This window comes from Ylistrum balloti, unplaced genomic scaffold, assembly GCF_031769215.1.
Source record: "Ylistrum balloti isolate Yb309-2 unplaced genomic scaffold, AGI_CSIRO_Ybal_v1 Utg369896, whole genome shotgun sequence".
Lineage (NCBI taxonomy): Eukaryota > Metazoa > Mollusca > Bivalvia > Pectinida > Pectinidae > Ylistrum > Ylistrum balloti.
Window position 1 is genome coordinate 569247 of NW_026782026.1, and position 14560 is coordinate 583806.

The 14560-nt window shown below is 37.6% G+C and overlaps 1 protein-coding gene across 1 annotated transcript in view; it reads right to left on the minus strand.

Moving 5' to 3' along the window:
- Nucleotides 1–6509, minus strand: part of LOC132546576 (insulin-like growth factor-binding protein complex acid labile subunit) — a 58252-nt gene extending 51743 nt beyond the window's left edge. Inside the window, exon 1 of the mRNA XM_060210295.1 lies at nucleotides 5841–6509. Within this exon, the coding sequence (XP_060066278.1) occupies nucleotides 5841–6132 (292 nt within the window). The 5' untranslated portion in view covers nucleotides 6133–6509. The remainder of the gene's footprint in view (nucleotides 1–5840) is intronic.
- Nucleotides 6510–14560: the final 8051 nt, after the last annotated feature.

Genomic DNA, 14560 nt, shown 5'->3' on the forward strand with positions numbered 1-14560 from the left:
GTTACGACCTCTCCAGCACCTCCCCTATCTTTACACGTAATGGTGATCTCGTGTGTTTGTCTACTTGTGTGGTTGCGGTCCCTTACTCTTCTCAGAGACGTATATGTGATATATATCTGCTCATCTTCACTCCGAATAAAATTTTACAGAGACAACTAGTTGGTTCTGTTACGACACCCAACCCTCTCAACAGTACTGGTTTGTGCGGTTACGACCACCACAACAACAACCCCCTCCAAAGTAGTGATCCGTGCGGTTACAGTCCCGTCACCCCCTGCACAGTAGTGGTCTGTGCGGTTACGACCCCTGCCTCCCCTCTGTACGGTTTTTTGACAACTTCAAACACACGTATTAGACAATTTTTGTCAACCCATATACAAAAGCAGACGTCTCAAGGACATTGTTGACCCAATATTAACCCTAAATCCCTACTCCATCTATTTATAAGAGCAGCGAGAATGTGACCCCGTTTGACCTGGCGTCACCCCGTGCGACCTCTCGCTGGGAGAGTCACTTCCATAAGCCACTACTACGTGTACACCTCACGTCCAGCATGATCAGTTTTCTGTAAATTTTACGGGACAAAACAACATTATATTGGCTTCCGTAACACGTGGTAAGTTTTTCCGACCACCCTTGATCAAAGTAACTTTATTTATTAAGTTTCTTCATGCAACTGCACAATATAAATGCTTTGTGACTGTCAGGTCCGAGGTCAACCGCATATCCGTATACTCAACCGTCCAGTACTATGTACCTACAGGTCCGAGGTTAACCACATACATTTTACATCAATCCAATCACACTGAGTGACGTCATTTCCGTGAAATAACATTTGTGTCATTCAGTACCATACGTACACTTTCTCCGACTAACATCCTCCCTTTTCCTACCCCATCCCAGTCTCAGTTACATATCACTATGTACCAATTTGGATAATTTGTCAACGAATGGTGTCGTCCACCCCATCCCTGGGGACACGGGACCCTGGGAGACGACAACTGTACGTAAATGATGTACGTGTGATCTATGCGGGAGACGCATACAACAAAACAGTAGAAAATGAAAGTCGAGATCACTTCTCTCCCACGATGTGATTTGAATTTCACAACTTCGCGTGCATACACTAATACGTAATGCCCATCGTGTTACAAGTTGTTTGGGTTTACCTCTGTAGAAGTGGTGATTCATACCTACAAGTCTTGTAATTAGCTGTTATCGCAGTGATTTAAAAATGATAAATCACGTTTTACTACATCACATTTCGGTCACCTACACGACAAATAACCGGACGTCGATAGTTTACCATCCACGTGTCAAATATTGTACCTATCGGCACAAACAAACTACAGTAAAAAATAAACTAATAAAAATTTTCCTCTGGTGAATAACTGATGTGTGTGCGAGATCATTTATACATTATAATTAACAATGCACCCTCGCGGACCTAGCACGATACATGTACAATGTACACGTGAACCGTATCATTTCGCCAAAATGAACTCCCACAAATCTGTTCCATTTTTGCAGATCTAATTATACCTACAGTACTATTGATTATCTGATTGTACCTGATGTAGGCTTGCGTTATTACTTAATTAAATTGCTATCAGCCATGTTCACTTACCTGTACTTTTGTACTTTTAAAAAAATGCATACTTGCTAAAATTATAACAGCAAGTTGAGAGTCAGAAATATGCTGAATTGTGCCCATATTCTCATTACCCCAGGTGTTTTAGGAAGTCAGTCAAATCACATTGTTCTTCCGTCGAACACCATCAAATAAATATAAGCTCCCCTCGTTCCGTTAACTTAAAATTCTGGTACCACAGATACGGTGAAATCAGAATTATATAAATCCTTTTTATGTTTTGTAAACCATATATATATATAAGTAGCAAAAAGTCTTGTCAACCTGCCCGTAATTATATTTCATCAATTGATTATGTGAAAGTGAGGAGATTGTTTTTATAACTGGAAAGAAACTAAAATAAGTATGTTTCTCTCCCTCGTTTAATTCAATCAAGCTAGGTCGTGCGGGTGTAATGTTCAAATAACATTTGATACGGTATACAAATATTATATACAAAAGTCTGTTTGTATGGTTTCTTTATCAAATCTTACGAAATTATCTATAAGCATGTTCACATGCCTAAATACAGGCCTGTATTAAGAAACATTTCGTTTTGATTTCTCACTTTCTTTCTACTTTTCTGTTTCTTCTGTAAGTTTTGTAACTTTGTGAACTATGTTATGTACTGGTAGTTGTGAGGTCATAGTTCTACTGTACATTTGTATACCTGAATTATAGGGAGGACATTGATAAGTTGTGATAACTTGCGTCCGATCTATTTGTAAAAAGGTCGGAGTCTCACTTTAACGTGCAAGTGTTAAGTGACGGATCGTAAATCATTTCCGCGTTTTCTTAACTCCACAAATTGGAACTGGTGAATCGTGCGATTCGTCTGTCGTCACAAAAAAAACATTTGTTCGAAATACAAACGAGAGAGTTTACTAATAATTGAAGAGACTTCGTGTTAAGTTCTAGCTTCTTATAATATACAAAATTGTACAAGTGATATTCCACGTATCCTTTCGAACTAATTTCCAGATTTCGGTCGAAGTTTTGTTTAGGTTTGACTTCTCGTTGTAATGATGATGTGAATTACAAAATAATTACAGGAAGCAGGCATCACTTGTATCATTTCATTTTAACGTTTCTGGCCTTTTGTGGTGTATCATTATAAAATGTCGGGATTTGAAACAAATACAATTTATGCCATTAAATATCTAATAATTCTCTCACTGGTGTTTCTGATAGCCAATTAAGGTTTACATATTGACTGTGTATCGACCCTCGTTACTGTGTACGTTCTCGCTGGGCCCTGGGATATCGTCCTAACAACATACCTCAACAACCAGATTACCGCGAACAATGAAACTCTGCCGCTGATCTTTAACATAAAGTTTTAATACATGTGGGATTTAGTTTGATAGGGATGTAATTCCTCGGACACATACGCCGATACCATAGTACACATAAACATCCACCTCAAATACTTTTCATGGACGCGAGCTCTTGGGGAAATATTTTCAAACAAGCGATAGGAGAGTACAGAGATATGCAATGTTTACTTCAGCAGTAACGTCGGCCACACACCATTTATTTTCAGCCTTCTCACGACCATATTCTAGACGTGTGTAGTCATGGAGAATCAACTGACCGCTGGACACTTTTAATTCACATAAACACGGACAGGGATAAGCGAGCGTAATTTGTCTTGACCATTATTGAGGGTTGTAGGCCAATTTCGATGTGACTAGGGCCTCCTTCTACGACAATAGTGGAGATAATTCGCGCAGAGCACGATAACATCTGACACGCCAATTTGGCACTAGACACAAGCCTGGGTACAACTGTTGTAATGATAGGAACGGGGGAGACAATGTACATTGCGAGTCTAAGATGTGACACCCCCGGGAATATCTAAGTCTGTATTATCCTCCAGAGTACGTTTTGCAGTTGTTGGCAAAGACTTCGCTATTCCCCGGTAGTCAACCATTTTCATATCGCTCGCAACTGAGCGTATCACTAAAGCATTTACCAAAATCCATCACTACATCAAGCAGCGTTTGTTTTACAGGAGAAAGCGGAACATGTTATATGGGTCTGTAGATGAACATTTTTATCTGGTTACTGTACTTGGATCATAATTCTGTGATATTACATTGCACTCAAACGCTAAGATACTCGATCTACCATCTGAACAAATAAAAGGCGGCAGCATCAGAAAGCCACGCGATATTGATACGAGACCTAACGACATGCTTGTACTGTAACGTTAAATGTTGGATGCCAGAGCCCACGGGGCAGGTACACCGGACCATTACGGTTGTCGGACAAACTCCATAAACTACACACTCTGGCTTTGTACGGGGTTTTATGATACTGTAATTGACATAGAAAGTTAAACGTACCAAATGTCCGGTAATTACAGTGTTTCTAGGTATACAACTTTCCGAATTCTCGGACAAGGATATTGTCACTTCCATGGCAAGTCTGTCGATACTAACCCCAATAACACATTTTATAGGACTCGGTCATTGTAATTTACCAAACATCACGCAACATTTGATAACGTTAGACGGTTTAGTAGCGTGTCCAGTCAATAATTTGAACAGTATTACCTAGGAAAGCTGTTCTTAATACCTCGTAAAATCTGGATCAAACGGTAAAGCTTTTGTCTGGTTTAAATAATGCTAATTTATATCATGTAGGTCAGGAGAGTTCGGTGGTCTTACATGATACATCCTATAGGAAACAGGAACTTAAAAAATAGTATTTATTGCAATTTAACTGTGAAAGAATAAAAAAAAAGATCGTTTAAGATTTGTGTAGCGAGATTTCTGCTCTAACGGCGGTTACCGGCGATATAGAAATGATGCGAGAGCGGGTTTAGTTTTTGTCATGTCCTATTACTTAAGACATCTGTACACAATACCATGTGTACGATTGGGGGAAACAGCCTTCAGTTATTCCGTCAAGGGTTTTTGTATGTCAATGTTTTTTTGTATGTCAAGGTTTTATTTTCACCTGTGATGACTAACAGTTCTCTACAAGCTTTATATTGTCTTAAACATATATCTGGACTATTAACAACCAACTGTGACGGAAATTTTTACTTCTCTGTAGCAAATGATTGTTATATCTCTAAGTATCTTTGACATTCTTGATGAAGTTTTCCTATTATGTACGGAAGATTTAGAGAAACGACAAGGTCTAATTAATTTAATATTCGTGATGAAGTTTTTCTATTATGTACGGAAAATTTTGAGGAACGACAAGGTCTAATTAATTTAATTTTCGTGATGAATTTATTCTATTATGTACGGAGGATTTAGAGATATGACCAGGTTTAATAAATTTGATAATCGTGATGAAGTTTTTCTATTATGTACGATAGATTTAGAGGAATGACCAGGTTAATTAAACGTAAAACCCTCCGTCCTATATAGGCAGGCGTTAACGGGAGCTAAAAGTGAACATACTGTCAACCGTAAGAAAACTAATTTAATCTGTCGAAATTAATTAAAAGTTAAATCGCCCTAACCTGACCGTGTGATTACATAACTGCATGGCCTTGTTTAATGATCGCTGGCCGACCATATCCGTGGTATCGCCCAAGGCTTCTAAACTTAACAAATCTATGTGAAATTATCAGTACAGATATCCTTCTAACTCTTATCGGCTGGCATATTTACTCGTCAATTCAATTCTTTACACATCCATATTTTAACTTTCCATTCAGAGAGTGCAATATTTGCTTTGTTGTGTACGAGAATACCCCCGTTCCAACGATCCTTCGTAAAATGAGGCCCGATATGATTGAAAGGTTTAATCCGCGCACGAGATTACTTCATATCGCCATATCTCACAGGGAATCCTCGATTTAACGGTAAATGTTTTAATTAATATAGAACGGTGACAATTTCATGTTGGCCATTTCCGTCGAGAAATCATTGACGTATTGCGATAAACCGGTAATCGATTTCAATTAATCCATGTCCGGAATCAGAGTGATTAATATTATTGTGATGGTATATGGTCATCGGTATTGTATGGTGTTTCTTCACTTCTTTATTTGGTTTATTTAAAAGCCTCGATATATAGATAATCATTTTTAATGCTTCGTTTAAGTGCAATTTAAATATTTTTTTTTTGTCACAAAGACTTATTATCCGCACTTGAAAGTCTTATGACATATAAAGATGATGTGAATTATCCAGCGTCCATACCACTAGAGAGAATTATTTACTGATCATGTGACTTAAATCCTTACCGTGGGGGATCGGTTTAGGGAGTCTTCTTAAACCCTGGCACACCATGCTTCGGCCCAATGGGTTGGGCTCGTCCCCGCTGGTGCGTCCATCGAGACGTGCAGAACTCCAGTCTTCTATGACTCCCCTTGTACCTCGACTGTTGAGTGCCATGCAGCGGCATTGGGTGGGACATGTCCCCCAGATACTGGCACGGCCAGATCTCCGGGGATATGTGTTATATCCATCCACGAAAAGCACACACAATAAAGAAGCTAACATGCAAATTGAAACACATTTTTTCAAAGTCGACATGATAATTATATTAAATATTGTACTCCACACAATAAAATCCACTGGTCTCTCTACGTTTATATTAAATTAATATGTGTTTCCTTTCGGTTTTTGCTTTTTTCACACCTTCTGAATTAGTTTAAACTATAGCCAAGCCTATGTAGCGGTCATTGTCAAGCAGATGACAGTTGACAGATGTAAAATACTCCAAAATCTCGCCCAATCACTAGTGATAAGGCAGACTAGAACAGGGAACAATGACACATCCCTCTCTAATGCTGATGTTAGCTGGTAAAAAATCTCCGTCCAGATGTTCCACCATAAAGTATAAAGTGTGGAGTGTATATATATAAGTGTGCGCTCGTCCCTTGGATAGCTAAGCTATACCGGGTTACATAGTAAGACTACACACTACATACAGCGCTCTGCCCCGTACCAACGTACCGCCTTCCGCTCCACACCGTAGCGAATACGACTGCCCCTTTTTCACAGCAAAACCATCAGCGCGAGTCCGTGTTATGAAAGGCGCTTGTTGTCAATCATAGTCCACTGTACGCTTGAATGATTTCACATCTGTTATAATGCCGGATTTCTCTTATAATATTTACTGCTTTATAATACACACAGATCTATCCTTATCATACACACAGGCGGGTATCTCCTTAATCAAAAAAGGAAAATGTTTATTATAAATGTCCTTTTAGTATCCGATTTCCATTCATCTTCGCCTTTCATCTGCGGTAGAGAAAACTTCTGGTGACAATACATACGAAACATAACACTATACCTACCTTATATGAGAAAGGGGATTTGTTGAAGTAAAGATTAGAGACGCGAAACAACGTGTGGATTGGGTATTGACAGTTCTACCTGTATTTATGAATGGGTAATACTTTCAATACACTACACGACAGCGGTACACACGGGAGCAGGCTAAGTCTCCATTCATTATAGGTAAAAAGGCCCCGACAATACCGCTACAATCTCTAGGCGGGCAGATTGATATAAAAAAAGTTGAATGAACGTGTCCTGTTGGGTTTCGGATGACACGCTGCCTATATCTACTCAGCGTAATCAGACTATTGTGCAGCGAGAAAACAAGTGACCTTGTTGGACAAACCCGTTAGCTTTTCTATGTGATATCAAATAGGTTCACACCTGTTCATAATCAATCAAGTTTTATCTGTAGGTATACAGTATCGAGAAAATGTCGTAATATATAAACTACGACAATCATTTTATAGTTTTAGAGGGGATAAAACAATACTAGCCAGATTATCGTGAAAACCAGATTAAAGTTAACAAGAGACTAGGATTAAATACGTTGACGAGACCCTGGGAAAGGCTCTCTTCTGATATATCTCACCCATTCACTCCCCGTGTATGTAAATCGTAGTAAATAAATAAAGGTTTTGTTACAAGTCTGAACGGAATAAGTTTGGGGCCAGACACACCTTAAAACCTTATTGAAAATGAAAATTGCCATTCTGTAATAGACTTGTACAAGAAAACTCTACATTTATGTTTCAGGTAGTGCCGAAAAAAGATACAAGAATTTCTTATTAGTTTTGGGATTTTTTGAAGGGGAGGAGGGGGGCATCTGGACGTGGAGCTAGCACTCTTTCAACTTATCAAGAAATGGATTCTTTAATCATTGAAACCGGCAAATATTTTTTAACTCCAAAGGATAGTGGTCACACATGTAATATCTATAACACAGACAACGAGATAACAATATAATGACCGTGACGCCACATTTGAAACGACCATTTACTATAGCATTTGTAACGTGTTATGCAATTTTAGTGGGAAAACTACAGTTTCCGTGACTTGACATTTCAATGAGATAACACGATACAGTCAGTAAAGCGACACTCCAGTGTGATAACACTTTAAGGTTAGTGATGTGACATTTCAGCACGAAAAAACTACGCTGCCAGTAAAATAACATTTCAGTGAGAAAACACTTTAAAGTCAGTGTTGTGACATTTCAGTGAGATAACACTTTAATGTCTGTCATTTGAAATTTCAGTAATATACCACTATAAAGTCAGTGTTGTGACATTTTTGTGGGATAACACTATAGCGTTAATGATGTGGCATTTCAGTGAGATATCACTATGATATCTGTAACATGACATTTCAGTGAGACAACACTATAAATTGACGTGACTATTCGCTATGATATGCCCAAAGGTTAAGAGCGAGATAGCTTCGACTTCGATTATTCGGACGTCACCTTAAACACTCAAAACATTGGGATACAACACGTATGTTGTATCTGTATATAAGAACACCAGTAAGGTAAGAGACATAGAAAGAAGGATCCCAACCCTGGTGACGGGTAGGGGGAGTCATCTCCTTCGCAAGTGGGTAGATCCCATATCACCGGAGTGATTAGTATCTTCATTCTGTTGACCTGATCAGATGTAAACCAATAGTAACATCACACTACTCGTCTGTGGTATCAGAATTGTATACAAAATGTTTCTTAATTCACTGTGAGTGTTGATCAGGGAAAACCAAGTCCCCCAATATTGTAGTATAACATACCAGGGGCTGTTGTTTACCCAACACTTGACGAGGTGCAGGCTTTATTTAAGTGAAATCAATTAAATGAAATCTACAACACCTGACCTACATTCTAACTAATGAATATTTTACTATTCAATAATCTATCATTTGATGGCAGTACAATATGTGTGATTCTCTCGAGGTTCCAGTACTACATTCTATTAGGCTTGGTTCTGTCATCAAAGAAGGGTGTCACATTAAGTCACGGAACAATGGAGGTCACATGGCGACGTGTGTATTTAATAAAGTTGTCACATAATGGTGGACAGGGAGGGGGTTTGGGGTGGGAAGGTCACGCGACAACATGTTTATTTCATTGAAATTAGTCCCACGAAAGAAGACGCAAGACGTTGTGTTTATCTAATGGAATTGTCACACAGTGTAGCCCATGTGACATGGATAAGAGGGATAAAGCGAATTAAGTCATTGGTCAAGTGTCATTAAACATGGTATAGGACAGTCAGAGACACGAGGAGGTGTTGGTTTCCTGACAATACTTGTTAACAAATTACGTCAAGTACATCGATTATACATTAAAAAAAACACCCATAAACACACGTGGATCATCATCATCATCATCATCATCATCACCACCACCACCACCACCACCACCATCATCATCATCATCATCATCATCATCACCACCACCACCACCACCACCACCACCACCACCACCATCATCATCATCATCATCATCATCATCATCATCATCATCATCATCATCATCGTCTTCATCATCATTATTGACAATAAATAAACGTTATTCCCGTATTATATAATACTCAACAGCTTTCTTTCATTCGAGGAGGAGTAGATTTCTGTAAAAATATTTGCATTATGTTGTAAGCTACACACCTACATAAGTTGTATTGAACGAAAAGAATGACTGATCACCAAGTTGAATGTTTACAAAATGATAATTATTGACTTTTCAATGGAAAGTTTGATTTGTACACGGACACCGTGGGGTGCGACTTTCTCTGTTGGTGATATTTAAGCTGTGGCGGTAACACCTTCTTTTTATTTGTTATATCTATCCCACCTCCTAGAGAAGTACTTCCTGCAACGAAAATCAGTAAGTAAACAAAACACAATGATAAAAGTCACGTTTTGTCATTCCACAAAATACACATAATTAGTTAGAAAGGAAAATAAAACTCCTAAATTGTATTTATTTTTCATACAAATAATTGTGATGTTTTGTTGATTTCAACAATGGAGTCTAGTGCTATAAATCAATAAGGTGGTAGACATCAAATCAATCCCGACAACAGCCTCCCCGGAAATGTAGAGTACAAAACATGTATACCAGGTCAGACATTCTGTGAAGAAGAATCTGCTACCCCCACCCCCCTTTTCTGTATATATATATCCATTGAAATAATTCGAGAATCTGGTTTACAGGCAGTAGATTTGTTGTCAATTTATTTCTAAAATTTCTCACTACTAGTCCTTGAGAAGAACATAAAATGCATACACAACACATGAATTCAAACACGTGTCAAGATCAAAAGTCTATCATTAAATATATGGAGAAATATGATATCAGTCTTATCAGAACACAACTCGTAATGTTGTTCTTTATTAATGTAATATATTGGAGTGTCCTTGAAATGCTACTAGATTGATAGATAGGTTTCGTTTTCTCATATCACCTGCTTTTACTGTGTTTTTATAAGGAAGCAATTTTATATAGGCATGCGTTATGTTTTAAAAACGTTCTTGTAATTATAAATATTTAGTTTTATGTTATTTTAGTGGTCCACAGAACTTTTATTTAATTTTCTATAATAAGATATCACGTGACACGTTTTTATGTTATTTTAGTGGTCCACAGAACTTTTATTTAATTTTTTATAATAAGATATCACGTGACACATTTTTATGTTATTTTAGTGGTCCACATAACTTTTATTCAATTTTCTATAATAAGATATCACGTGACACGTTTTTATGTTATTTTAGTGGTCCACAGAACATTTGTCTCATTTTCTATTATAGGATATCACGTGACACGTTTTTATGTTATTTTAGTGGTCCACAGAACATTTGTCTCATTTTCTATTATAGGATATCACGTGACACGTTTTATGTTATTTTTAGTGGTCTATTTTGGCAACTTTTTTTCACTTTGCTATAATTATATATCATGTGATGCATTTCTTATGCCATTTTTGTGGTCTACTAAAGTTCTTTGATATTTTTCTATAATCATATATCACGTGATTTATTTCGTTTGTTATTTTGTAGTCTACAACATTTCTATGATACTTTTCTATAATTAGATATTACGCGTTTACTTTGCTATACCATTATGTCACGTGGTTTAGGTGTAACGGCGATCCACGTGTTATGCGTGTACGTAATTTTAAACGAGTTTTATAAACATAATGTTATTGTCCTGTCACCACCTGATATTAAATTCCTACCTTTTACATTTAATCGATAATATAAACCAGATTACAGATAAATTCCGTTAGAGGTGTAAATGTTTAAACAAACACGACGTGATTAACTAAAAGGATCGTCCACATCTGCTCCGGATACAAACCATTTGTTATCTGTTTTAAATTAACGTTTAAAAGAAATAACAGATTATATTTACAATTCAATTATGAATTCTGATTTACAGCATACGGGTTGGGTTGAAAATATAGCCTGTTCACACCAAAAGTCCAATAGGGATTCGTTAAGGTCAAATGGTTACTGTGGGTGTTTTGACTGTGGAAACCAATACCGTGGTCCATATTAACACAGGGATATCGGACAGAAACACGTGTACCTGTAAATATGCATGGGTACCATGTGGACGAGTGGAAATTTAGCTTCAACAGATTTAATATCGATTAGTATTAAATCAGTGTTGATAGGAGATTGGTCGTTATCTACAGACACACGTCATGTCGCTCTTCCATCGCGCTTACTGACATAGACCGATAATGCTATTCTCACAAATAGTTCGCCGGTCAAGATATGATACGGCGGTAACGCGTGTTAATGATTGATATGATATATCAAACACGTGCATGCACGTGTAAAATACCCACAGTTTATCAGATGCACATAGTCTCCCCTCTTTGGTGGTGAAACAACAGCTGACACTCAAAGTGATGAGCGCTCGACATGCACTGTTTGATAAAACCCTTTTCCATGTTATCCTTCTCTCTGACAAATGCCGATAAAACACGATTCCGTCGACACATGTATGTATGTATGTGGAACCTTTATCCACCTTAACTCCAGGGTGTGAGATAGAAAGAGAACTCTCTACAAACACATGTTAACTTTGATTTATAAGACTTGATCGTATTAAAGCTGTCCACCGTACAAGGAGGTACAAAGAAAAGTTAATCGTCCCGATTACCATAGCAGAGAGTAGCAGATTAGATTGACCATGTCATACAGAGGTCATTCAAACGGACACTCGAACTTCCAAGGGTGGATTACATTTCTAGTCAAGCTGACCAGCGGTCAGAATGAAATTGGCAGAACTATTGAATTTGTTTACACAAACATATAAAACCACGGAGAACGTAAGTGAAGAGAATGTTGAATGTTTTTAGTCTGGGATTTGTAACAGAAGGCAGCGTGACTAGGAGAAACCTGATGAATTGTCTGAGGATGGTAACTGTTATGGACCCATGTCACGTAAGACTGTGTGATGCCATACCTGACGTAACAATTTCATAAAGATATTTGTCCAGTCTACCTGTTTGTAAACCTGACAACGAGTTTATAGTATAGTGTCTGTGTTTGTTTATCTCGTTACTATCACCTCGTTTACTTGTCGTGTTTTGTTGGTATGATAATAATATCTAACTCTGCAATAAAAAATAAGTATGATACGTTTTTAGGACTGAAGTTCTGTTGTATACCTTGTTTTCATTTGAGAACGTGACATTAATTTCTTGGATTGGCCAATGTTTATATAGGAGTGTTGTCGATAAAGCAGAAGACGCTTACTCTTCCGGGGCACCTGGTCTTATTTCCATTGTACTTTTTTGAGGAGTCTCATTGTTTTTATTCATATTTTGCCCTAGTTTTATGGAATTTGAGTTTGGATTGTGATTATGTTGACTTGTCGGTATTTTCTTGTTATTTTTTGCCTGTCGTATATAACAAATCACCCGGAGAGGAAAACGTGAAAAAATCCCAAACATATATAGTGAGAAAAATAAAGATCGTTGTGTCCTGTCTGAAAATCCGTGTATAATAGGCAAACCCGACTTTATGTACACCTTGGAGTTAATTACACTTGATACCCTGGTTCCAGGCCACAGAGCTGGATACGATAACTAGCTGATAATACGTACATGTTCAGGTAGATAGTGGGACATTTTTGTTATTAAACGGTGAACATTGAAATAGAGCGAAGTGAAAGAATTTTAATTATCTTGGCATATGAAAGAAGATGTCAACATTAAATATCCCTACTGATGCTTTATCGTCCCGTTAAGTGTGAAAGTAAGACGGCTGTAGACAAAGTCTTAACATCTAAGGGGTCCCACAAGCTTGACATTAAATGTCCATGTCTTTAGATAAAGAGTTGAAATGAAACATGCGATTTTGAAATTTAATACAAATGTATTCCTAAATCATTAAAGATATCGAACAACCTGCCCAGCCTTCTACACGTCAACCACGTGACCCGAGGCCTTAACTTCCAGCTACTAAACACAGTTTACAAACATTTTCTCGAAGATGCATAACTGTTGCACTTTCCTCTTTGTACTTCTGTTCAAATCTTCTGATATGACGTGGTCTGATAATCGTTTCCTTATCTCCTCCTCTCACACCTCCCTGGAATTCCATCTATACACATCTTCCTGATCGCAGAGTCTTTAAAGTCAGTGTACTTGGAGGATGGTGAATGTAGGGACACTTATTTCCGAGTGTACTTGTTACACTATTTAGACAACAGGTGTCATATCGTCAAGTTGCTTTGCATTTTGTCGGGGTTCAGACATTTTATGGCAAAACATTTCCAAGATGGAGTCTGATGTCCGGGCATTCGTTATGATACCGCCGTCTTTATGTTGGAAAATCTCTCCACTAAATTGACCAAAATACTATTAACTAGAAATTCAATCAAATTCGCATTTTATCCATAATATATGCTTTTAGACAGTTGAAATCGGCACTATTAAAACATCAAGTTATGTATATTGTGTTAACGAAAGCTTTAATCCACAGACTGGGACATCTCGGAAGAAAAGGACAATATGGCGCCAGGAAATACGTTCTCTGTTATAGTGCAATGTTTCGTATGATCCACGAGGCAGCGCCCTCTGTTGGAGAATTTACTACAGTAATCAGGGGATATATCACGCTAAAAGCTTTTCACTGGAAAGTACACTAGTTCTGTTAGAACCACTGTAACAAAGTACACGCCTTAACAAGCATGTAGGATCGGCATGAATTTAACCTTTTAAATAAATTTGTTTGAAGTGATTGAACTTATGATTCAATTATGATCTTTAAAATTATTTCTGAAAAAAAATACAAGCACTTGAGAGTTGATATAAGAGCTTTAATATTGAAAACGTTTAAACCTACCCATGTAATGACTTTTTAGTGTTTACTGATAACAGTGTAAAACTAGAAAAATACTTTTAAGATATTTGTTCAATTACAGGTGTGGCATATGACGTATTTAACTGCGAGCCGTGTCCTAATTATGTAGATGTTGGCCCGGGGGTATCGACGGTCGGTAGACAGATTCTGTCGGCTCTGTAAGTATTCATACTAGTGTTTAAATCGAGCACCATTGAGACATAGTCTGAAATAAATTAGAAGGCATTGGGTCGCTCTCGATGAATCCGATAAAAATAATGTATCATTGACCTGGATTTATTAATACTTAACGTCCAGACCG